At 39.7% G+C, this 25,891-nt stretch overlaps 2 protein-coding genes and 1 long non-coding RNA gene across 31 annotated transcripts in view; 2 read left to right on the forward strand and 1 right to left on the reverse strand.

The window, feature by feature from the left end:
* Window positions 1–25,891, forward strand: part of CNST (consortin, connexin sorting protein) — a 149,054-nt gene that overhangs the window by 64,562 nt on the left and 58,601 nt on the right. For 4 of the 19 annotated variants that reach the window (XR_007375276.1, XM_048936578.1, XM_048936575.1 and 1 more), the window contains exons 6-10: window positions 11,958–12,044; window positions 12,487–12,601; window positions 14,267–14,288; window positions 14,465–14,561; window positions 18,736–19,616. The exons of 2 other annotated variants lie outside the window; for them this stretch is intronic. Coding sequence is in view for 16 of the 17 variants with exons in the window: in XM_048936578.1 (XP_048792535.1) it covers window positions 11,958–12,044; window positions 12,487–12,601; window positions 14,267–14,288; window positions 14,465–14,561; window positions 18,736–19,616 (1,202 nt within the window). In the remaining variant the exon portion in view is untranslated. The remainder of the gene's footprint in view (window positions 1–11,957; window positions 12,045–12,486; window positions 12,602–14,266; window positions 14,289–14,464; window positions 14,562–18,735; window positions 19,617–25,891) is intronic. 13 more of the 19 variants (XM_048936581.1, XM_048936572.1, XM_048936579.1 and 10 more) reach the window with 10 other exon arrangements.
* The window catches only part of LOC125689456 (uncharacterized), a 133,253-nt gene that overhangs the window by 29,705 nt on the left and 77,657 nt on the right, over window positions 1–25,891 (reverse strand). For 5 of the 11 annotated variants that reach the window (XR_007375278.1, XR_007375277.1, XR_007375282.1 and 2 more), the window contains 2 exons: window positions 23,103–23,233; window positions 22,669–22,881 (listed from right to left, as the gene is read on the reverse strand). This is a non-coding gene — a long non-coding RNA (uncharacterized LOC125689456). Of the gene's footprint in view, window positions 1–6,993; window positions 7,279–11,347; window positions 11,742–19,622; window positions 20,170–22,668; window positions 22,882–23,102; window positions 23,234–25,891 lie in introns of those variants that run through there. The other 6 variants (XR_007375283.1, XR_007375280.1, XR_007375286.1 and 3 more) reach the window with 6 other exon arrangements.
* LOC125689453 (saccharopine dehydrogenase-like oxidoreductase) lies at window positions 377–11,216 on the forward strand. The gene is made up of 12 exons (XM_048936590.1): window positions 377–761; window positions 862–974; window positions 1,731–1,811; window positions 2,277–2,406; window positions 3,877–3,926; window positions 4,442–4,572; window positions 5,081–5,198; window positions 6,709–6,828; window positions 6,947–7,003; window positions 7,496–7,607; window positions 8,419–8,500; window positions 9,290–11,216. Exons 1-12 carry the CDS (start codon window positions 392–394, stop codon window positions 9,396–9,398), a joined length of 1,473 nt encoding a protein of 490 aa, XP_048792547.1. The 5' UTR covers window positions 377–391; the 3' UTR covers window positions 9,399–11,216.

Consider the following 25,891-nt stretch of genomic DNA (forward strand, 5'->3'; position numbering starts at 1 on the left):
TGGGAAGAGGAATCATTGGATATACTGAGTTGGAAGGGACCCATGAAGATCACTGAGTCCAACTCCTGGCTTCACACAGCACCATCCATAGCAGGGGCTGAACTTAGAGGATGTGGAGATGCAGGTTTGTGTTCCCAGTGATACAGCCACCAGGGCTGGAGGACACGGCCTGTGAGTGGTGTGAGGCTTCCGTCACTGTGGGGCTCAGGCTCACAGGCCTCTCTCAGGGCTGACTGAGGTACGGCAGGGAGGGAGCATCCGCAGCCTCACCGGGCAACTATTTGTTGTCACTTGTGAGGAAACCGAATGCATTTTACCTGTAGGAAATTACGCTTTCCTTTCTGATCAGCAGCAGCTCTCAGTTCATCAGCAGGGCCGACCTGAAACGCGCATGTCGGTTATTGGCAGCGGCGCTGGGCCGCTAAGCACACCGTCGGGCGCCAACGGCCGCCCCTCGAGCTGGGCGTGGGGCGGGGCCGCGCGGTGCCGGCCGCTGCCAGGCGCTGAACGGCAGTGCGGCGCGTCGCTGCGTCCCGTCTCGCTTCATAGCCTCGCCATGGCGGCCGGCAGTGAGGAAGCGCCCGAGCGGCTTTACGAGCTGGTGGTGTTCGGGGCCAGCGGCTTCACCGGGCAGTTCGTGGTGGAGGAGGTGGCGCGGACGGCGAGCGGCGGAGAGCTGCGCGGCCCCCTGCGCTGGGCCGTGGCCGGGCGCAACCGGAACAAGCTGCAGGAGGTGCTGGAGCGGGCGGCCGAGCGGCTCGGTACGGACTGCGGCCGTGTGGCGCGGGGGGAAGTTTGGCGGGGCGGGGGCCGGCGGCCGGGCCAGCGAGCGGGGGATGTGACGGCGGTCTTCGTACGCAGGGAAAGCGGCGCTGGGTCCGGAGGTCGGCGTGCTGCTGTGCGATGTGGGCGACCCGGCGTCGCTGGCCGCTATGGCGAAGCAGACCCGGGTAGTGCTCAACTGCGTGGGCCCGGTGAGTGCTGGGATCTGCCGTGCGACGGTGACCCGCCAACCTTTCAGTGTTGTAATGCGTGGAAAGATCTCGCTGAAGAGTTAGATTTTATTCTTTTCATCGTTGAAAGGCACCGTAAGAAATCACTTGTAAGCCAGAGAGGAGTTCTGGTTTATGCTAGGCGTTGTAAGTGGTGTTCGGGTTGGAAGTAATGCTGAGGGATCACAGAACCACAGAACCACAGAATGGCCTGGGTTGAAAAGGACCAAGGTGATCATCTGGTTTCAACCCCCCTGCTATCTGCAGGGTCATCAAGCAGCAGACCAGACTGCCTGGAAAGGGCCAGACTTCCCTGGAAAGGGAAGAAGCACGTAGAGTTGTGGTGTAAGTTCTTGGCCGCTTTAAACTTTGGAGTGACAATGTCACCAACTGGGCCTGAGCAGATCGAAGTATGAAGCCTGCTGGCTGGGTATTCACCAGCTCTGCGAAAGCTGAGGTAGCGTTGCAAGGTGCTTATTTTTTTTAGCTAACTGCAAGGTGCAGTTGGCTCTGGTGATCTTAACTCAGGAGGAATAACTGTTATCAGTGATGCAGTTTGTTCTGCTCTTCCTGTCCCCTTCCCCCCTACCAAGACAAGATTATTACATTTGCCTCACTTAGCAAAATCAACACCTGAGGCTTACTTCTGTTGTAGGTACACATACTTTAGACAAAACAAGTTGGGTGAGTTGTGTGAGCTTTATTTTGTTACCTGTGGTGGTTTTTTCCCTCCTTTAGTATAGATTTTTCGGAGAGCCTGTAGTGAAAGCTTGTGTGGAAAATGGTGCAAGCTGCATTGACATCAGTGGAGAGCCCCAGGTATGTGAGCTTGGAAAAATGCTACTTTGAGTTAGGGACCTAGTAAAGCATTTGTTTGTTGTGTTCCATGTTTCTGTGTCTGAATATGCGGGCAAATTTTGCCTCCCAATCTGCAGTTCTAAGGCGCATTGATTTTTTTAGGATATGTTTATGTGTATTATTTGTTTAATTGCTGTTAGATAAGAGTTTTCTCAGGACCTTATTCTCAGTAATTCCAAAGTGTTTGAATCCTGCTTTAAATCTTACTTAAGATTCTCTGCATGAATTTTGGATCAGTCATTTCTTCTTGCACTGCTGCAACATTTTCATACCATAGAACAGGAATAACATGCATCTGTTGTAAAGATACTTGTGAGTAAAGTGAAGTCTGTCGGGTGCTGTGATATGAGAGTACAGTGCTGGTGGTTAATACTGGGTATTGCCAAATTTGGGGTTCTACGTATTTTTTTTCTGCTTGTGTTTTAGTTTCTGGAAGGAATGTACCTGAAATACAATGAACAAGCTGCAGAGAAGAAAGCGTATATCATTGGAAGCTGTGGCTTTGACTCCATACCAGCTGATATGGGAGTGCTGTACACCAGAGACAAGTTGAAAGGTGACTTGTTTAGCGGGACTACAGGCTGAAAAAGACATGCAGGTTATGGTAAAACAGCAGTGCTTCTGGGGGAAGTCTTTCAATCTGCCTTTTGCCTACCTTTACCAATTAACCGGTTGCAACCAAATTTGGTAGATAGATAAAAAATAAAATGTAAATCGTATTCCCACTAGAGTCAAGAAAATTAGTGATAAGGGAGAGGAAGAATTCAAGGTCGTGTTGCTCACTGAGAAAACAGGAGCCTCAGCTATCAGGGTTGGGCCGCTCTGCGAGCGTGTGGGCATCCACACATAGACCATCCTCAGCTCTCTGCCACTTGTGCAGTGAGAATGCTGCAAGGATGAGGCAGGAAGGCACAGTGCGCGTGGGGAAGGGATTGCAAATCTGTGAGTAATCAGGTTTCCTAAGTTTTGTCTCTCTACTGCCAGCACTGAGTAGTTGTCATATGGACCTAGGTAGGTAGTACTGCTAATATTTTTTTGTCAAGAGCACCTGGACTCAGTAAATATGTTTGAGAAAAGGTGTGAGATGATTTAACTCTATGCAAACTTGATCCTAACCCAAATGAGGATACTTTGTTCATTGGCTCAGACTTTCAGTTGGAAGGGCCAGTAGGAGTGTCCAAATGTTCTACTTTCATTACTATTGCAATTGCTATTACATGCTTTATGCTGGAATGTATCATCAACTTTCAGTTTAATAAAACTAAATCTGTAGAAGGACCTGATTGGGGAAGAGAAGAGGCGTGGAAATGAGTATCTGGAGTCTCACAGTCTTATAATTGGATATGTGAATAAATTTGATGCTTTTTGAATAAAGATGTCTTTTAGCTCATCCTGTTTTGACTTTCTGGTTTTATCACCTGTCTATCCAGTTGCCTATTAGATTTAAATTATCTCTTTCAAGCTCAGAAGGAGGTGAGCAAAGTAGAGCTAAACAAAACGTGGAGTTTTTGTTTTGCTGTTTATCACAACTAAGAAACCCTTGGTTTAGGATATGTTGTGTGATTGCTTTTCTTTTTTTACATTTACTTTTTTTGTTTTGTTTTTGTAGTAACATTTACCACGCTCCCATCAGTTCATCTAGGTTTTCACAGCCTACATCATTCTTTATCTCGAAGCTTGGAGGAAAACTAATTCTGCCTCTAAAATATTCTTTTGCTTTTTTCATTTATTATTTACACAAACTTATTACCTAGATAAAGCAACTAGCATTTAATGACCAACGACAATATTAATTGTCTCAAGTGAAGTGACTGAAGTACTTTATGTATGAAATTTTATATCTGCTAACTAAAATAGCTTTGCATCCTAATCCTAGTTTATTTTACTTTGGGATAACGATGTAACTCTTCAACTTGTGATGTTGCTGGCCTGCCTTTTAAGGCTACCAGAGTATGCTCTAGGTGTGTGAACAAACCTGACTGTATGTCCCAAGTGATTACCTTTCCTGTTTTCTCCTCTCTTAAAGGTACCTTAACTGCTGTTGAAAGTTTCCTGTCAGTAGAATCTGGACCTGAGGTTAGTTGGTTGATACCCTTGTGGAAACTCAGGGGTATTTGGGGCAACGTTGGCATAGCTAATATGAATAGCTGTTGTTGCATTAGTGCACATCAAGGCGTGAGCTATGGCAGTTCTCTGTTTACGAGTCTAAGAACTTGATTCTTTAGGAGCTAAAAGAAGTACCCAAGGAAGCACCCTTTTGTAACATTTGTTTCAGTGGGCTTGCTGTCTACCTAAAATTTCTTGTACTATGCAGTTCCAAGAAATAATAGGTAGTATTTGTTGTTGATTTATTTGCACAGAGACTTGGGAAGGATTCGTACACAAATAAGCTGTAATGGATGCATGTGTGTTGCCAAAAGGATGGCAAAGTGTTTGGCTGTCTTTTTGTGTTTGGGTTGTTTTCACAGTGCACGTAATCATAATGCACACATGTAATAATTTTCTAATACCACATAATGATTCCAAGGTCATTATTAAAATAATATCTGAAACCTTTACTGAACTAATTACTGTTCCTTGGCCTTTATCAGGGTTCTTGCATACATGATGGGACCTGGAAGTCAGGTGTTTACGGCTTGGCAGATCAAAACAACCTGAAGGCACTTCGAAGGAAGATTGGATATTCCCCTGTGCCAGTAGTTGGTGCGAAACTTAAAAAAAGGTATAAGAAGCTTACGATGTGAAACAACAGTTCCATTACTTATTACATAGATTATTAACGTGTTATTAAATGTTAAAAGGTACATCTAGGACTTTTTAAAAATCTGCACACACATACGTTTGTCTGGTAGAAATGAAGGTACTGCATTCATATTTGATTGTAAAAGAACATGTTAGCATTTTCTGGGTCTCAAAGTTAACTTATTCTGGAAGACTTGTAGAGATGTGGCAACTTTCTTTCTTTCATTTCAGAAGTGATCAGCAGAACAGGAAAATTAGGTGTGAGAATCTTATTTATTTTGATCATCAAATCCATCCTGGCTGTAGTTCAAGGAATTATGAGTTGAGCCAGGGATAAATCTGATTCACTGATCTGATTTGCTTTCAGTGAAGAGATCATGTTGTAGAAGTGCTTGAGGGAAAGTCAGCAATGGCAGCACTGTATGGTTTGTTTCTTTCCGTTTGGTGAAGACCTGAACAGTTTTGGTGAATGTTCTTTCTATTTGCAGAGGACTTGTGTTTTACAGTCAGGAGTTCAAACAATACTCAATTCCATTTATCGGATCTGATGTTTCTGTTGTGAAACGGTCGCAGCGCTATTTGCATTCACAGTTGCAGGAAACACCCGTAAGTGACTGTTATTTTTGCAGTGTGTGCATATTATAATTTTCAGCAAATCCTCCCTCTACGTAATAGCAGTGCTTTATGGAGATCTGTGTAGCAGAGTTTCTGTAGCTAGATAATAATGGTTTTTTTCCTTCTGTAAAGAAGGAGGCTTGTTCTGTTGACGATCTCTCTGTCAAAATGCTTGATCTGATGCAGTGTAGGTTCTTTTGGATGCCCTTTCTCATACTATGCAGCATCCTTCTGGATGAGCCTGTTTTTTGCTGTTAATGAAACACTTCAGAGAATCTTAGAATGGTTTGAGTTGCAAGGCACCTTTAAGGTCATCTAATTCCAGCTCCCCTGCTACAGGCAGGGACACCTCCCTGTAGTCCAGGTTGCTCAGAGCCCCATCCAGCCCCACCTTCTGGATGTGGGCACTCACAGTCTCTCTGGGCATCCTGTTCCAGTGTTTCATCGTTCTCACAGTAAAGAATTTCTTTCTAATATCTAGTCTAAATCTACCCTCTTCCAGTTTAAAACAATTTCCCCTTGTCCTGTCACCACATGCCCTTCTAAAAAATCCCTCCCCAGCTTTCCTGGAGGCCCCTTCAAATAGTGGAAGGCCGCTATAAGGTCTCCTTAGAGCCATCTCTTCTCCAGGCTGAAGAGCCCTAGCTCTCACAGCCTGTCCTTGTAGGGCAGGTGCTCCAGCCCCTCTGACTGTCTTCATGGCCCTCCTCTGGACCTGCTCCAACAGCTCCACATCCCTGTGTTGTAAGACTCTCTTCTAAGTTTCTATGCTGTCTGATTTCTGGGTATTTGTAGGGAATGGAAGCTTTGGGTCAGAGAAATGTTTAAAAGGGCAGTTTCTTGATTTTAGGAAAGGATGAAGGTTTTTGATTCTGTAACTGCAGAGGCTTTTTGTTGTAGCAACAGAGATTTTAAAAACATCATAACTGTAGCCAGGTTGGTATAACATAGTAAATATTGTCATTAGGAAGTTATATCCTTCTTATTTGCACCTGGAGACTTCTTTGATGCTTGGGTTTCTGATGTGCAAGATGTTTAGTTCTTGTTTTCTATGGTTCCTTCAGAGGAAATCAGCACTGACAGTCTATCCAACAGCTGTGCAGAATCATTGAAGAGACACTGCACTCTAAAAATAGGCTTGTAGCTATTAATGAAAAAGTTTTGTTGTTACTAATTCAGAATTACAATACAGGGCCTTGAGTTCTCTTAGATGAAAACATAACGGGATTGAAAGGAAGATCTCAGGAAAGCCTGAAAGGAGATACCAGAAGACAACTTTCTTTGAAGTTTTCCACTTTTCTTTACCATAGTCTTTCCAATCTGTAGTTACAGTGTCTTCTCATAAAGAATTATGAAGTGAAGATTATTTAGAATTATGACAGTTGTTTAAGGTTCTTTTCAAACACATGTTGTATAAAAAAAGTTGCACCCTGCATCTTTATAAAGAAATTCATGCAAAAATGCTGATATAAATTCTATCACTGGTGTATTTCTGTTGTAGGTACAGTACAGTGCTTATAGGACTGCAGGTGGTCTTGGCTCTGTTATGAAGCTGATGTTTGCTGGCATTTTATTTCTTCTTCTTGGGAAATTTAGCTTTGGAAGAAAACTCCTGATAAAAGTAAGCATTCAAAGTGCAAAAGAATTAAAGAATCAAGTGGTGGGAGTCTTTTTGCTCTCTCTAATTTGGTTTGTTTTTTTTTTTTTAAATTGTTTTTCTTTGCCTTCTCATTATGCAGTACCCAGAATTTTTCTCTGCTGGACACTTTACAAAGAAAGGACCAACCCAGGAACAGGTAACTGGCTGCTTTCCATCCCACCTAATAAGAAATTTGTGGTAATGGTACAGTTGTAAACTGGCATCCACCACATAGTCTCAAAGAAACAAATCCTTTCTGAATACACACTGTGCATACCTGTTCAGATAGCTCTGACTATTCAGAAAGTCATGTTGTCTGGCATTGGGCATCAAAATAGGTAGAGCTCTTGTAAGGAAAAAGTGGATCATATTGCTGGCTCTGCTGTATTAACATGAATAGCTCGCAGTATATAGAGTGCAACACAGTCAAGCCTGAAAGCAAGGAGAGAATAAATGGACTTTAGGGCAGTAACTGTTCCAATAAAGTGGAAGTGATCAGAATATCCAAATTATGTAAATACAATGGTACCTTTTAAATAATAACTCAAAGTAACTGCTCTTGGTGGATTATAGTGCTTTACTACTTCCATTTGCTTGATACAAGTTCATGACTGTTTTGGTGACTTGCCACTTGCCTTACTCACTACAGATTGATGGAACCTCCTTCACCATGACATTTTTTGGTGAGGGTTACAGTGAGGGGCAAGATCCACAGAATGGCAAACCAAATGTAAAGATCTGCACTCAAGTGAAGGGACCAGGTATGTATGTTAGCAGCTAACTGCTTTTGGCTCACATTTCCTCATGTGATAAAGGTGTGTGGTTCCACTACCATCCCTTCGCCCTTGCAAAGCGCTTGCAACGTGCACTAAGCCAACAGTATTTATAGAGTATGATCTTGGATACCAGCATTCATTTTAACCTGCTTTTTGAAAAAGCTAACTGTGTTTTGTGCTTGACATTCTCTTTTCTTGTGCCTGTCATCATACCAATTCTCATTTCTGCCAGAGTAGAATAGTAAAGGGAGAGTGACTTAAGGGTGGTTCATAGAACCTGGGTTACTACACACTTATTTCCAGTCCCCTGTGAGTGAACCTAAAATCCATATGTTGTATGGTGTTATTTTTAGCTGTACATATTAGTGTTCAGGCCATTCCTGAAATGAAGTTTTGGAGACAGCAACAATGTACATTTAGAAGGGAGTTAGCTAACCACTATTACTTTAAACAACAAAATATGTAGCTGACTGCAAATAGTGTTACATCAAAAGGTCTGAATTTAAGCACAGAATGGGTTGGCTCGTGCTAAAATGTAGAGCCCTCCAGCACTCCAGAGGTGATACTCAAGGTTCTCATGTGATCACAGGCCTGTAGCTGAAGCTGGTACTTGTCCACATTAGTTCTACAGGACTCTCAAAAGCTACTTTGAATGATTACCAGGTAACAAACTTGTTCTTAAACAGAGATATCACTGAGATACAGAGACAGAGATTATCTTTAGCATTCCATATATAAGAGCGAGATTAGAAATGTGAATCAGTGTTTCAATGCGCTGGTTTTTGGTTTTCTTTAGAGCCTGGCTATGTTGCTACATCAATTGCAATGGTTCAAGCAGCTGTTGCTCTTCTGGAAGATTGGACTCATCTGCCTAAAGAGTGAGTACCTTGCAGAACAGCTTGATTTCCCTTACAGCTCCTCTCTTTGATAGAACAGATTCTCTATTACTCTGTGGATTGCTTTGTCACCTCACCCAAGGGGCAGTGGTATTAAACACGATCCTTGCTAGACAATGGAGATGGTTCTTCTTTTGCATTTCAATTTGAAAAGATGAGTTGGAGTTGTAGTAACATTTTTGCCACACCATTGAACCAGACTCTATTTTTAGTCAAGGAATAATTTCTGTGAGTTTGGTGGATGCATAAATGAACCTCTAAATATAACAAGCTTGCCCAATTCCTCCTGTACTCCCTCCTGGACAAAATGTCTTTTCCCTTCTGTATAACCAAGATGTTATAATCACAATATAATTGTGTATAATCAATAGATATCAAATATTATAATCGCAATATAATCAAAAGAGTAAGGCAAAGCAAACAAGGATCACAAAAGAGAATAAATGGAAGAGCTTACCCTTGAGTTGAGCTCACTAGAAGATACCAAAAGAGGCGATCTCCAGAAGAGATCCTTCCCCTCTCGTAGCCAGCTCTTAAATAGGTCCAGGAGGGGTGGAGCCTGCCTCCACCCCTTCTGGCAGCACAGGTGAATTGCCTTCACCTGTGCTCCTCTGGCTGGTTCATGGCTCGCCTCAGGTGATCAATCAGAGGTTCAGGCCGTGACTCAGCAGTTCCCATACACCTTCCTAGATAGGGAAGCACATTTCAAATAAAGGTGTTGCTGAGCCACTTCACCACTAATGGCTTTTCTCTTTTGACTGTTGTTAACAGAGGTGGTGTGTATTCTCCAGGAGCTGCCTTCTCTAAAACGAAACTGATTGATCGCCTCAGCAAACGTGGTGTTGAGTTCTCTGTTATTAGCCAGCAAGAAGTCTTGTGACCTAACATCTTACCTGCACCCCATTCCAATAAAGCTCATTGGGCTGTAAAAGCCTCCTCATAAAATAGTTGCATGATTCTGCTGTAAACAACAGCAACAGGTGAAAAATTGAGTTTAAAATTGTGATGTGAGAAAACACACAAAGGATACTGACTTAATTCACGAACATATCAAATCAGTGATTTATTAGGTACTAGAACTTTGTTTAATGTCTTTCACCTTAAGTTGCGGAACAGCAGCCTCAGTTACTGCTTAATTCATTCTGCTTCACAATTAACCACAGTCTTCTCGCCCCAACTGTTTAAAGCAGGCAGGCCCTGGCTATCAAGTGCCTTAGCAGAGGAAACTGCTAGTTACTCCTCATGTCTGTTTGGGATAGGCACTATTAGTTTGTGGTGTTACTACTTTGAAAGCCTTACTACTCATAGTCAAATAAAAGTAGCTTTTCTCCTCAGGTTTGAGGAATAGAATTGTCTTTTTGCTGTATTATTCTAAAGATCTGTACTGCTGTCTTAAGGTTTGTTGACTTTTCAGCCTTACTAGCTTGCTGTACTAAAAAACAGAAAGCACAAAGTTTGTCAGTGTAGTGAGCTGAAGAGCAATTACAATTTCAACTGACAAGTCATTCTAGAAGAACGTGTGCAGTATGCAAGACAGCATCAAGAAAGATGTATTTACAGTATGACTATTTCTAGTAGTGGCCTTGTCAGTATAGTAACTGAGAAATTAAATTACTTACTCAAATTACTTAAATTGCTGGAACAACTTTCCACATTTGTTTGTAAATATTAAATTACCATTCATGAGTCTACATCTGATTCTTTGTGGTTGAATGATAATACATCTAGCAAAATATTTTTTTTCTAGTCTATGTACATTTAATAATATATAACAGCATTTTTTTCCCCAGTGATACAACATGTTGAGATCAGAGCACTGTTGCAGATGAAGTATTTCAGAAATCTTACAAGTTTTAGTCTTAGGCTGAAACAGATTTGTAACGAGTGACATCATAAGCAAACAAGCTGCCTTGACTATGCTGTACATAGAATGCACAATGGAAAGGAAAAAAGCCCACAAAAATGTACAGCACAAATTAGCAGAATAGTAAAATTCTGCAGGAGCATTATGGCTGTTCATGGAAAAACACATTAAGTCTTAAAAAACATCCATCAGTATGACAGAAATGGCTCTGGGCAGCCTGGTCCAGTGGTTGGCCACGCTGCCCTTGGCAGGGGGGTTGAAACTAGATGGTGTTTGAGGTCCTTTTGAGGCCATTCTATGATGAAATACAGTTTCTCTTTCATAGAAATTGCTTTAAAGGAGGAACCTTATATTTATATCTGATCAAAGGATATATTTGAAGTGCAAAACACACCTGACGTGGAATTCAACACCACAGTGTAATACATATTTGTGAAGGAAATCTCCCCTGTACTTGCAGCCATCAGTTTCCCAAGGTTAATAAAGAACTTACTTGATCATGTTACGTTGTGTTAATTATCCATGATGTGTATTTTAATTCATCCAGTGTAGAGCTGCGTATTTAACAATAAGTCAGGGTTGTTGCTGTGATCCTCTAAGGCTATCTTTCTGATCTCTATTTCTGTTCCCAGTAAGAGAATTCTTGAGGGCAAGGAATATTCTTTCTGTTAATGTTGTTGTTTATAAACCATGCCATTTATTTGGTGCACGAGCCTAACAAAAATTACAAATATCTCTTATGTTTTTATAATAATTACTTCAATATTTTAATTAAAGTGAATAATGGAAATTATTTTTTCTATATTATTAATAAATTTGTTCAGAATACTTCTATACCCGTTGCACTGTATAATTAAATTTGAAATAGCTGATAAACGTGGCCTTAAACAGAATAACAAACAACCTGAGTTTGATGGAGCAAGAAATACCCTCCACTATTACAAATTATAAAGATACTTTGATGGTTGTACAAATATGATAATAACCCTGATGGGGAGAAAGAGTTCTTCATGGAGACAAAAATGAAGCAGAATCTTTACGAAGAAGGTGTTGTAGCTGTCCAACAATGTTGAATACAGTGGTTGAATGGGGAAGTGTGTTTTGTAGAGTTTGAGCTGTTGATGTTTTTTTGATGCTGATCTCCAGTTGATGAGTAAAAGGAGTTGTATTTTCAGTCAGTTTTGTTTATTGACACATAATTGTATTTCTTGAGAGATATGTACTAGCATTTGTATCACTGTTTTGCTTTTCACTTCCAAGAGCTTTGATTTAACTTACAGCTGTCAACAAAGTAATGCGTTGCTCATCTCTTTTCTAGACAATCTTCCGTTGGCTACAAGACATGTGAAGAGGTAACTGCTGAAAAGAATAGAGTTTTCATTTTTGGAACTTACCTTTGTTCTTATTTGCAGTATTCATTTTCTCCCTTGCACAGAGATCTGGATGCTAATTATTGTTCAGTCTCACTTAATGATGTTTCAGATACGTTACGATTTTCCATTCAAATACGATGTCAAAAACAAAGAAATGGAAGTATGTCTGCGTGTGTGCATTTTTCTTTAACCAGCCTTTAAGATGAGAAGGCAATGAAGTTCATTCAGCTTGAACGACTGTATCATGAACAACTGCTTGCAAATCTTTCTTCCATACAGGAGCAGTGGGGTAAGTACAGGCTAAACTAATATGATAGTAGGAAGAGTTCACTTGTTTTGCCTTTGTAAATAACAAGAGTGTTTGTTTTGCGAGCTTAAAGCTAAAAAGCAGCAGAAATAGCATTTATACCCAGATTTCTCTAGTTTGTTATGACAAGAATATTCCTTCTTTGGACCCCTTCGTGCATGTTTCATGAAAAAGGTGCTAATAATTTATTTGTTACCTATAAGCCCTACAGCTTTAGGGGGTGTATTTTTACTTCACGTTTCAATCTGATGTGATGTAAATAAAGCATGGCAAAATATGATGCTTTTCACACAGTCTGAAACAAGATTGTAGAACGTAACAGTGGAGTAGTTGATAATTTTTTCCATGAATTAGCTTAATATGCATGTTTTATGATAAGCAAATGTTACTTTTGTAATAGTTTGGATATTTGGATTTAATTCAGAAAGAAAATGGAAAGCAGCAGTCTCTAGTCCAGATAGAACACTGAGGAATTCAGCTAAAGAACTGAGTAGTGAAGAGTTGGAAAAGCTTACTAAAGTTTGTTCTTCACACCAACAGTAAGTATAGTGTTACTTCTTTAGTGCTTACATGTTAGTGTAGCTGTTGTCTGCTTACTATTACAGTGTGCTTTAAAATGGTTGTTCAAAATGGTCAGACCAAATCTGCATCCTGTTGCCTTCAGTGAATTTGATAACACAAGCACATAAGAGATTATACCCAATCCCTGGGTCCAATAGACCCAGGGAAAGATCTACTTCATGGGTGAATGCCCTACCTGCTAGATCTTGAGTTTAAAGGACAGACAGAAAAAATTATACTAACTGCTACTGAAAAATGATCAGCCAAAAGGCACTCTCAATCAAATGGGGAGAGAGAACTTCTTCAAATATATGTGCATGGGCTTAGTCAGTCTGGATACAACAGAAGACAAAATACTCCTGTTGTTCTTAGAGTATGGCTTATCTTCCACATTTTTTTCCTGAGTGATGTTGCAGAAATTGGAAAACTCCCAGGCTGACCATCAGAACCCAGGCTGAGGTTATTTACTTTTGTTTGGGAAGGAGTTTGCAGAAGGCATAGGCCTGCCTTTCCACAAGAGGAAGAGGCAGCTCTAACGTGGCAAGTTTACTGCCACTGCTGCTGCTTCTGCAAGGTTTCTCTGAGTGCCTGCAGGGTTCCTCAACCTGCGTTTCATTATACGTGACCTTGCAAGCTCACACAAAAATTAGGACGCAAGATTATTACGATTTATGTGCTGCAACTTGCAGCACCTCCCTGGGCAATGAATTGTTGCCTCGTTAAACATTACTCAGCTTTCTCCTTCTAATTTTTTCCAAGTAGCCTCACTTCTAACTACAAAAATTCATTAATGTAAAGTCATTCCTGGTCCCGAGGAAGACTGCAACTTGAGAAAAAATTGAGGATTGTGTTCATTTGCCATGATTAGTTCTCCATATTTAATATTATCACTTTTCCAAGCTCTCCAGGCACAAGCGTATTTGCTTTTCTTGTTTCATATTTGTTTTCAGTGCTTTAAAATCAATTTATTTTGAAATTAAAATGATACTTTAAGCCAGGGTCTTGGAAAATATGAGCTTTTTGTTTTTGTAATTGGAAGTAATTTACACGCCGTGCATGAATGTTTGCACAGTTTGCAAAGTCCTCACGATTAACAATGCTGACACACCTGTGAATCCCAGTGGAACCAGTGGGAGCTCCTATGTCATACAATGCCCAGGAAATATGTCCCAGTGTAAACAGTTTAGGGGAAGGGAAATAAGGGTGAGGAGGTGGTTTTTTTCTTTCCTCAACGTCTGTTACAGCCATCAGTGCTTTTATACTAGTAGATATTGCGCCCTGACATTTTTCAAGTTGGCAACGTTCTCTTCTAGCATAAAGTTGTACAGGAATTTAGATCACGATATCACAGAACTGAAAGGGTTGGGAGGGAGCTCTGAAGATCATGGCTAAAGCAGGTTGCACAGGAAGGCATCGTGATTAGTCTTGAATATCTGCAGAGGAGACTCTCTGAGCAGCCTGTTCCAGTGCACCCTGCCAGTAAAGAAGTTCTTCCTCATATCTGTATGGAACTTCCTGTGTTGCAGTTTTTGCCTGTTACCCCTTGTCCTGTCACTGCACGCCACTGATTTCAATGACATCTGTGATGAAGAATGCTGTTGTTGAGTAGTGTAATTTATGCCTTTTTTTCTTTATTGCCACAGGCCACAGGCACCCAAAAATAAGGTAAGCAGCCATTTCTGTATCTTCTGCTTTGCTGAAGGTTGCTAATAAATGTATTTTTGACATTATTTTAGTTTTTTCAGTTTAGCATAGGAATTGTTGGAAGCACGAATGTTTCAAAAAGTCACAGTATTCCTGCGTAAGCCCCAAACTTACAGGAAATACGTCATATTTTACAGCCAGGAGTTGCAGAAAATACATCAGAAAGTGGTTGTTTGCTCAAGTTAATTGGATCAGAGAATTTAAAGGAAAGAGAAGCTGCTGCTTCCAAACCAGGTATGTGTGTATGAATGTACATGCATTTGTTTGAAATAATATCTTGTAATGATGTATTCGTATAAATACTATATAAAGCCATTTCATTAGAAGCTACTTTTGGATGACCACAAATTGATCCATTTTTTGCATATTTTTGCACAATGGGCATACTATGCAATTTTAGTTAGTCATTGATATTGATATTCAGAAGTGTAGTAAAGTAATTCTAGCCTCTGTCAGAAAAGGTTTTTGTAGATGAATATGCATTTATAGCAGCCTTTAGGGAGGCTAAAATTTGTCTCAAACTAGAGATAAGATACATAAATGATGAGAAATATTCTAAATTGTGGCCATTTGATATATTTAAAGTATTAGAAAATATTTTTGTTTTGGTATGATATACTGATTATAAGCCACATCTTTCTGTAAAGAGAACAGAAAATTAAGGAGCTTTTTGGGAGTCCAGAAGAGCAAGCTATGTTTCAGCTGATTTTTTTCAGTACATGCTTTTATGTCAGTTTCATTTTCCTCCTCTTGCCTTGGGGCAGCAGCTGCTTTATTTGAGTAAGGTGTTGAAATCATTGAAAATTAGTACATTGTTACAGTGGAGACAGAGAGGAAAAGAGCATTGTTTGACTACTATGCTACACTTCATCTTCTATCTCAGCTTAAGATGTTTTTTTTTATGCTGTATTCAAGTTGCCAAAAATGGCCTAAACTGAGGACATTTCCTCAAAAACAGCTGTAACTTCTCACAAGATGAGAGTTGACCTAGATGCCATCCAGAGGCCCCCTTCAACATAAACTATTGTACAAGTGTATTTCATCCTGAATCCAGAAAGTTCTGGATAATTTGGAGTTAATGGCAATTCTCTAAATATGTGGATTCTTCTCATCTTCATCCTCTTCTGCCATGACCACTATATTGCCCCTTCTGTGTCTTTGTTCAAGTAACCAAACCAAAAACAAAATACAGAACAAACATTCTCTACAACTCAGAAAGCAGATCAAAAGGACTGAATGCTTTTTTAGTTTTGGATGATGGAAAGAACGTGGAAAAACATTAGACTTCAATTTGGTCATTGTTTTTGTTCCAAGTAGGAACAACAGCTTTCTGGAGAGCAAAAATTCTGAACTTTTGAGCCTTGTGAGTTAAGTACCATTTTGTGTCACTGTTAAATCACAGCATCTAGGCATGTTAAAATGAACGTGTAATTGGTGGTATAAATGATGGTATAAATGGACTTTCTTTGTGTTTTCAAAACATCATCAAAACCTTTGGGTTCCTTTGGAATGTTTGCAAATGAATAAAATTATGTATATCAATGGAAAGCTGTTCTAGCAGTGCTAAATACTTTTTCAATACAAAGTTAGAAATATTTCAAGTGTAACTCAAGATTAAATAGGACTTACAAGAGACACCTCGCACAAGGGTAGTAAGTTCTTGATAACTCCTTACCCTGGCTGATCTACTGATTTGTTAAGGCAGTGCATCTTTTAATGAAAACAGTGGTAATGCTGCCCCTCGCAGTGTCCGTATGTCAGCAGCATGGGGCTTTTGTCACAGTTAGGATTTGTGTAAGGAGGATACCAGTATGAACTTAGTGCAGAAAATGAACAGAGATGATCCATAACTCTGGATTTCTATATTTCACTGAGTGCTGCATAAAAAAATAGCCAAACTGTGGCTGAATTGTACAGAGCTCCAGTGATAAGGACTAGAAGCAACATTTGCATTTCATAATTCATCATTTTGTCTGAACTCCAGCAGAATCCTATGCTACTACAACTCTACAGTTGATAATATTTAAACTAGCCTCTTCAGCACTGACCCAGCATTGGCCAAGCATGGGCCTTTAAATTGCAAACTTAAAATGCTTACCCTCTGCTTTTGTGGGCTTTTTTTCTGCCTCAGAATGAATCTTGTTTTGTTTTGTTTTTCTTTTCTGACTTTCTACATAGAAATGTATCTGCCAAAATGAAGGGTGAGTACTGTAGTACTGCTAGTAAAAATATGACTTACAGCAAGACAGGAAAAGGGTACACTCAAGTGGCTTGAAGGCAGTCCTTCATGTGAATTCATATTCTATTACTTTCTTCTCTCTGGAAGATTTTATCTTTGATTCTATTAGCAGAGACACTGGCCCTTCTTAATTGCTGTAAGTGCTTTTGCTGCTAGAAAATTTTCTGTAGAACCCTTGTTATATCTCTTACAGATAAAAATTGCTGCCACCTTGATTGGTACATTTCATTTAACTTAGTTTCATTTAACTAAGGTACTAACTTAGGTAGATTTCATTTAACTTAAGCATCTTTTCTAATTTAAGTCTTTGAGTATTTGTCTTAACTTGCCTTGAGCATACAGCAGGTATGAGTTGTCTTAGGAAGTGTTTTGAAATGAGTATAAAGAGCAGTAAAAGGTGCTGAAAATTTGACATGCAGTGTAGCAGTGATCATTACATCTCGATTCTTGTACCTCTGTAGGCAAATAGCAATGCTGGGATCATTTATTACTTTCTTAGGAATACAAGCCTGTAGAGCTCAAGGGCCATCTTTCACTGTAATGAGTTCTGTTTAATTTCTGATTCCATTTAATCTTTGATGTTACAATTGGCACTGCCAACAAAGATGCCTATTGTAACGTAGATGTATTCACTAGGAAAACTTGACAGATGATAACAAAATCTTGTCCTGATAATCCAGGTTGTGTTTGACCTCATGACCCACACGTGAGACTCTCAGGATCCCATTACAAATCCCTTGGGCTACCTACTCATCTGTGCCTATTTTTCAAAAAGTCCCTGTCTCATGGCCATTTCTTCATTCATAAGCCAGGTTCTCAATACCCTTCCAAGTGTTAAATCGCGTTCTGATTTTTGTCTGCATTTTGAGATGGCTGGAAATTCTTTTTTTTAATTCCCCATCCTGTCTTTTTTATGCTGCCTTGCACTTCCATTGTCTTTGAAAATGAGGATAGTATGGAATTTAATAAGAGCGTTCAATAAAATGAATTAATGTGAACATTTCTTAAAAGACAAAAGAATGTGGCCTTGTTTCATGTAAAAAGTGGAGGAAAGCGCTCAGATTTAAAGTGATGTTTTAACAGGTGGGGGAGGATGAGGTTATGGTAGAGATCTTCAGTCATTGTCAGAACACATTCTGTTAATGAGGGCAGTGTTTGATCTCTTTGTTAATCTATCCATGAGACCTTTCTGCTTTTGGATGTGACCCAAAAAAATGCAAACAAGCATTTTCTAGAAGTAGGAATTTTTTGTTTGGAGCTACTATTATTACTGCAACAGTAGTTTTTAGTAAAGTATGGAAAAAAAGATCATTTCTGCTAGAGTTAGCTCTGACCACTCTCTTCTCTTCATAATCCTTAAGGGCAAGACTTGACTTTGAGATTCTTATAATGGCCAATGTCTAGTAATTTCATGCACAACTCAGACCAGCCATCTATTCCTTCTTTAGCAGATCATATCAATGGTAGGTGAATCACAAGCCATGTAGAATTCCTTTCAGTTCTCTCTGAAATTTCACGAGAGAAATCAGTTTCTATTTGTATTGTAAAGATGAACACATAAATAAGCTGAATCCCATTTCTGATATGTAAACTAACATCCAAAAAGCGACTTGTTACACAGTGTTACATAAAATATTATAACTGGATTTTTAATTTACAATTAATCAAAATCATTGCCCACTTAAAATGATGTAATTTAAAATATATTAAATTAGCATGATTTCAGCTTTCTTAAAGAACTAATGAGATCTTCCTGAGTGGTAGATACATTGGCATCAAAATACAGCTTTCAGTAGTTATTAAATGCACTTATTTGTGCTTCAGGCCTCCATAATGTGGCACACTAAAATATGCTTTAGAAGGAGCCTAGCTGTTCAGAAAGACACTCGAGTACATATTTTTCTGAAAGCATGGGAGTGACTCTCTCTCTTTTCAGGTGGACACTGAAGTGTGTGCTCAGCCTGTAAGAATGCACATAAACACTTTGTCAAATCGGGAGTCAGCTTTTCAGACCACAACATTCTTATTTGCCTGGAGCACAGAGTCCTGTCCTTTATTGGGAGCGCATCTCAAGGATTAGATGACAGCATTATCAAATCACTGTATACTCTTTCTGCTGATGCTTTGAATCATCTAAAAACACTGCAACTGTTTTCCTGTTGCACTTAGGTACTGAAACTTGTCCTGGCAACCGACCAAAGAAAGAAGATCAACAGCCGAGCACCCGTCCTAGCGGTGAAAAGCAAACTGAGGAGCAGGAGGAGGCAGTGAGCCTTCTGGTGGCTGCAGGAAAGGACCACATGGAGGAGCAGCACCGCAGTGCAGAATCAGCACTGGAGCCGCACACCCAGTCCACAGGGACAGTGGGCAGGCCTTCTCCGGGCTGTTTATCATCAGGGGATGCTGGCAAAGATAACAGTTTGCTGCTGAGAGAAAAGCAGATCTCTAAGGATGCGGAAAAAATAGAAGAGACAGCTGGCAAACCTGGAGTGAAATTCTCTCCCAGGCCAATGGTAGACGCCTTGGTTTTAACAGATGCTGATTATATGCCTGCTGATTTGGTTTCTACTGATAAAAATGTACGAGCTGATGAAAATCTTCTCAGATCAAAACTTGTTGCTAGCTCTTCAGAAATCACTAGTGGCCAGTTTGGAAACAGCGATTTAAACCAGCTACAGAAACGGCCTGATAATGACGATGATGAACAGTTTTCCCAGGACAGAACTGCTTCAAACGTGTGCTCTGAAAGCAGTAAAGTATCTGAGCAGGAAAGTACTGCCCAATCACGAGTATGCAAGGAAATGCAGAGAGCAGCAGGACAGGAGGAAAAGGTAAAAAGTGAAGAACGAGAAGATGTCTATCTCAGATTTTTAAATGGCAACATAATAGACACTGAAGAATCATTTGCAAACTTAGCAAATCAAGAAGAATTTGACACTGTCCCAGATATTTCACCTGAACGAGCATCTTACAACTCACTGGAAGCTTTATCACTAGATGACAGCTTTTCTTCTCTTGACGAACTTGCAAGAAGGATAGAGATTGCTGAGGTAAATATTGTGAATCCTATAAAACCCTCCATGTTATCTCAATTAGAATATTTTAGGTATTGCCTATTTCAAAATGTGTTCAGTATCTCTAACTTCTTTAATCTGAAGTCTGTATGTATTTACTTGTTCTGAGTTCATTCAGAGGAAAAGTTCCCTTTTATCTGTTTGCATCCTTCTGGCAAGTGCTGCTCTGTGCATCTAAAACCATTGATTTTTACTTATTAGCCTGAACTCTACTTTTATTTGTAACATAAGCTGTTTGGAGAGAGGTTGACAGTTCCTGTTAAATTATGATTTTATTTAAGAGGTCTACATAATACCTATGTTTATAGCATGGATTTATTCTATTCAAAGAATAAAATTTACTTTTCCACTCCGACTAAAGGTGAGAAGAACCACATATGTAATAAACTCCATAAATACATGTATGGGCTTCTAAGTTTGCCAGGCTCAGGCAGTTTTGTTATTCAACCAAACTTATGGAAGAACTTCTAAATCTGAACCCACCATAGGCCGCAACAAGGATAAGTGCTTCGCAAGCTGAAGTGCTCTTCTGAAAATAAATATATTGAATTTTATTGCTGTATGACTTGGTCAGAGAGTGTGTGATGCCTTCCTCGCTTTATCTTCTGGTTTTGTTGCATTTGCAAATATTGGGCTGTAAAAGCTTTCCCTTTAAATGTACAACTGGGATTATTTTGAGATTATGTGATTTCAGTTGCTGGAGGGGAAAGACAGAAGAAGGTGCCTTGTTGGTTCCTCTCTATTTTTAACGAATTTAACAGTGCAACATCCCTTGACAATAAAAAGTAACAGCACTTTTCTACAGATCAAAAGTTAGTACATGTAGATCAAGACCCATAATCACCCACAGACTGCAGCCAAGCAGGGAACTAAATACTGGAGATGCACACTGATGTTATCACATCTTTGGCAAAATCTCCAGATCTGGAAACAAAGCATTTCATGTTGTTCTTTTTTTTTCCCCACCTAAGCAGCTTCTTTTCTCCCTTGCAATATCAGGCATTCTGATCACCCTTAAGACACCTCGTCTTTCTGTGGGATGTCAGGAAACATGTCAGATACCAGGACTGAAGGTTCTATATACAAAGCTGGTTTTAGTTCAGCTTTTTTGGATTCAATAGTAGCTATTCATGAACGCTTCACAGCACATACATGTAGGATCCCAATTATACGTTAATATGGGTAATCAAACTTTGCACTGGATCCACTGCCTTATGTTCACCGATTTCCAAGGAGAGAATTGTTTCATGTAGAAAAATCATAAATTAACCCTATAGCTGCTATTTTTAAGTTGCTATGCTTGAGCTACTTGCATTTAAAGGATTGCATAGGAAGGAACATATTGATACTGTTAGAATATGGATGCTTGTATTGATTGGGCCAGTGGCCAATGACGACAGTGCTTCACAGGGAATCCAGTGTCATTTCTAGTTTGCAGTCCTACTGCTAGTACTGCCAGTACTCTGATGGCAAAACTGAGTCTCTAGAGAGGTAAAAAGTACCTTGAGTCTTTCCATAGCATTTTTTTATTGTTGCTATGTAGCTCATGATTTTGGCTGTCACTGGTGGGAGTCTTTTCCAATCTTTCTTAGGAGGAGACCTGAACTGTCTAGGGCTGGGGGATTGAATCGGGGAGAAGCAAAGATGCGTTCATTTTGACACCAATTGATACTTGTAATATGCAATGCCTGGGCTTGTTTTACAGTGCCTGAAATTACTAGGTGCAGCACGGTGTGTAGCCTGTATTGTTTCATTATACATTTATATTTTGTTTTCCCAATTAATCTTATTGCCAGTCGTTACCCTAGGGGCTGCATTTCAGACTTGGTGTTCACCTGCAACTTCCTCAGAAGGCACCAGGAACTGACAGAGCATGCCACCTCTCAGAAATGACCACCATTTACTTACGCTGACTTTGTTTTAGTGCTAAAATAAGATGCTAATCATGTTTTGACAAGCAGACTGATCTTTGCATCCAACAATAACGTTTTTTCCTTTCTTGTTCTACTGGTCTGCCTTTGAAGGTGAATTGTTCTGGCTGTGGCCATCAAATAAGTTTACAATGTTTTCATACAGTAATTATGAAAGATGTACCACAAATGCATTGTGTAGACACAAGCAAGCACAACAACAACATATCCTTACATGAAATGTGTCAGTATGACAATTAAAATAAATCAATCAATCAATCAATGTGATTATAGTCAAACTTTTCCTGGAGCAAATAGTCACAAAATTGTCACAAATAAGTTAGAATGGAGGGCAAAGATAAAGACCGTTTTGAAATACACTAGGTACAAAAATCAGATGGTAGGACCAATATTATTCAATGGGGGTGTAATATTCATTTATTGTAAATGGGGAAGGATAAGTACTTGTGTAGGAAGGGAATTTTTTTACCCCATATTGAGCACAGTTGTCTCACAGAGTTCTGTAATTCAGATTCTTTATATCCCTTGCTTTTAGGCTACTATTTGCAATAATTAATTAAAGACTGAAAATCAGCTTTTTTTTTTTTTCTAGCTTTAAATACCTTGAAAACTGAATTAGTGTTTTACATATTTTACAGTCAGTTGTACTGGGTATTTCTTTACTAATACTATCCATGCAAACCTGTGTGCAAATGATGGAAATTCACTGAAGCCATATAGAAAGTGCCTTCATACACCTAGTAAAGAGCTTCAGAGCATATCAACAGTTGGCAGTGACAGATTTCAGAAGTATGTGATGAAATGGCACACTAGCAATCACACAAATTGTAACCTCAGTAACGTGAGGTGTGTTTTGCCATATGAAATAAAGCTTTATATCTGCAAGATCATTAGGGAAATGAATAAAAATTTGGGTTTTTTCTTAATGGCCAATTATCATTTGAAATTTGTTTCAGAAAGTGAAAGTATTGAGAGTCCTTAGCACAGTGTAAAGTAGTAGCTTTGGATTGCACTGTCTGTATACAAAGATTTCAAAATCTATTGAATACGTACTGACTGGCAGCTGATTTGGGTGCAGAAATGAAGCCTTCTCCTACCTGCACGAAGTGTGGAGGCAGTGCTTTGTCGAGATCCCTTGTCTGGCTGTATGGCTCAGGTCCTGCAGTTTTAAGTTTGCTTGGTGTCATTTGCAAGCAGATTTTGGATGGCTGTTGTGAAAGCTCCATTCAAATAGTTTTCAGGAGGCAGGGCTAAGTAACTACTCTCAGTTACATAGAAAGCCCAGTAGCATCTGTTGTTAATTATTGAACCTGGAATTAAGGAAATAATCCATGTTTCAGTACTGTCTGATACCTGTAGCTCTTGTATGCCGCACAGAGCAGCCCACAGCATGGCCTGGTGCAGGCCTGCATTTTTCCTTTTGTGGTTCAAGCCAAGCACAGGCTTGACTTGTGGTTAGCTGTATTAACCACACTTCCCTCATTAAATTCAAATTTAAATAATGATTTCTGGCTTTTTAAATTCCTCCTACCTCAAACACCGGCGTGGAATCCTTCTAGTCTTGCATGGCTGCTATATCTCTGTTCTGCTGCTTTTGATGGCTGTTTAATTAGTGGGAGATGGTTCTAATGTAATCCATTTGTATACTGCTTTGAAGTCTTTCTAAATGAAAGGTGCAAGAAAAAATATTTTACTTACAGTTGTTTTAATTGAACGAGATTTTATTTGTAGTGAGATGGGCGTTATTCTTATGTGACAGTCCTAAGTGCAGGAATGATATTTTTATGACTGAAAATAAGAAAAATAAAACGTGGTATTTTTGTTAGACAGTTTTCAGCTGCAGTTGAGAATGTGGTAGAAAGAAAGCTGTAAATACGGCTTTGTGCAGAACTCCATATGCTTGTATTTGTATTTGCATTTTAAGAATAAGCTGTCCCTGAATAGGAGGCATAGCTTTGTAGTTGCTTTGCAGAACAAAAGGCAAAATCTAGATGCCATGTCAGATGAAAGGCAGATGAAATAATGTAGGTATGAACTGCATATGGTGTAAAGACATTCTGATCAAAGAGAGCCTTAAAATGTGATCTATGGCTCTTGCTGGGTCAGCAGCGTAACACTGCCATAATGATTGTGTTGCAAAATCAAAAGCCCTTGCTCACTCTTTTTAAGAGAAAGAATATGTTTAGAGTAGAGAAATTGTGCTGTATCAATGAAGTCTTTTACACTTAGAAGTAAATCCTGAACCGTTCACGGGTGCTAGCAGCAAAAGTAAGGGAACTTCACTGTAGCAAGCCTTTTACATAACTGTAATCGCTGGGACACATTTCCAGGTAATCCCATCAGACCTAGCCCTCTGCTTTCCAGCATGGAGGGGACAGAGCCTGTGACACAGTCATAGAAGAACTAGCAGGAGCCAACAGACAAAATGAAGTGTGCAGAACAGACTGCTGCCCTCTTAGCACAGGAGGGAAAATGCCCCACTGCACCCAGGTGGGATTCCCAAGTGCTATCAGAACCAAATGTGAGCAGGCAAATCTGGCAGCAGCTAGCTTGCTGCGTGGGTGGCTTGGGAGGAGCCATTGATCCTCTTTATAAAAGCAATGCCATACATAGAAGCTTAAAATAATCCACTCTTTTAAAGGACATAATGTCATCTCGCCCTCCTAAATAGATGAGTCAAATAAATACACTCCTCCACAATCCCCCTTCCTTGTCACAACATGGAAGCATAAGTATTTATTTTCCGGCTGACCTGATAAATTTTCATGGCAGCTCTGCAAAGCTAATTCAACATCACCAGTAGAAGCTTCAACCCAGCACGCTTCCTGTGATGAGAAGCATGCAGGCTGTTGCTGCTGCTTCATTGGTACCACATAGCAGTCTTCCACATACTGATTTAAACAATTTCTTTTCACACCTTCACTACTTTATAAGTACTTCCTTGCATTGCTTCATTAAACCACTCAAGCTTTTACATAGACGATCAAAAGGGAAAGTGAGTATTGAAAGGGAAGTGCGTCAGAGATCAGTTTTATCTTCTTAGTTGCATTTTGGGAAGAATTTGTAGGCATATACACACTGTGACCAGCTCTGTGAGTTGTTGAGATCAACATCTTAGGGGTGTAAAATACCACTGGAGCAGATGCATCAAATTTAATTGCCACATTTATCAGTTAAGTGCCAAATGGCACAGTTGGGGCAATGCCCATTGGATTGTGCTCTCCATTTGTGCTCAGCACACAGTCTCTCTGATCATAGCATGCATCAATGCATTACATAAGCAAGTTTAGGACGTAAGTTATGAAGTCACTTGTTTTTCTTGTTCTCCACAACTCTTATAATTGCATGGTCTTACAAATTGGTTAGATTATGGGATGGTTAGGCAGTCAGTTGTCTGCAACTATAGTATTGTCTAAAAAGGTGTCTCTTCAGGATGAGTTTTTGGCTCACATCTGCTACATAGGTGAGTTGCAAACTCAGTTGCAGATGTGGTATGCTTTTTTAGTTGTAGCACAAATGTATACAGATTATTTTTGAATGTAGCAAAGGTTATCACTGATATACAAAATAGGTTTTAAAAGGGACCTCTCAAATTTATGGAGAGATGGATAAGACTTCTTTTCAGAAAAGAAAGATTTCAAGATAAGAAGAGCATGGCAACTGCAGGACTAAGGAACAGGATTTGCTTCTGTATGTGTTTCTTACGTAGTACTTATGTCTTAGATAATGCTTAGGTAATATTTGTGTCTGTTTCATCAGCCTCTGTTTCATCAGTAGATTTTCTTTCTTCCTTAAGGTATTGTATTTGTAATAACTTTAAACAATGTGCATTCTCATTAAAGGGGCATGGCAATGAAAGAAAAACAGTAGGTGCTTTAGAACAGAATTGTGAAGCACACAAGCAGTGAGTCTTACACTCACTTTAACCTTACGCTAACAGTAGCGTGTAGATTGTTTCACCTGTGAAATATCAGCAAGTTCTTGAGGCCTTTCAGTTTGCTAAAGCACGGTCTGTCAGTATGTTAGCAGGTTTGGCCCATGATCCTGCAAACCCAGTTGCAGGGTTTCATCAAGTGACTCCCTACTGGCATCTGCTTCACAGCCAACATGTACTGCTGCCATGGCAATTTTAGCTTTGGTTTTTGTACCCACGTAATGTATCCTGCAAATACAGTTGCATCCACTTTTAGTGCCTACAAATTCAGATGTTCCTGTATACTGCTCACCTAAGTTCTGCTTGTTGAAGACCTTTTCTTTTGTATCACTGCATCCATGTTTGGCAGAAATGGAAGAAAAATGGGATAGCTGAATGTAATAAGT

The sequence above is a fragment of the Lagopus muta genome, chromosome 2 (genome assembly GCF_023343835.1).
Source record: "Lagopus muta isolate bLagMut1 chromosome 2, bLagMut1 primary, whole genome shotgun sequence".
NCBI lineage: Eukaryota > Metazoa > Chordata > Aves > Galliformes > Phasianidae > Lagopus > Lagopus muta.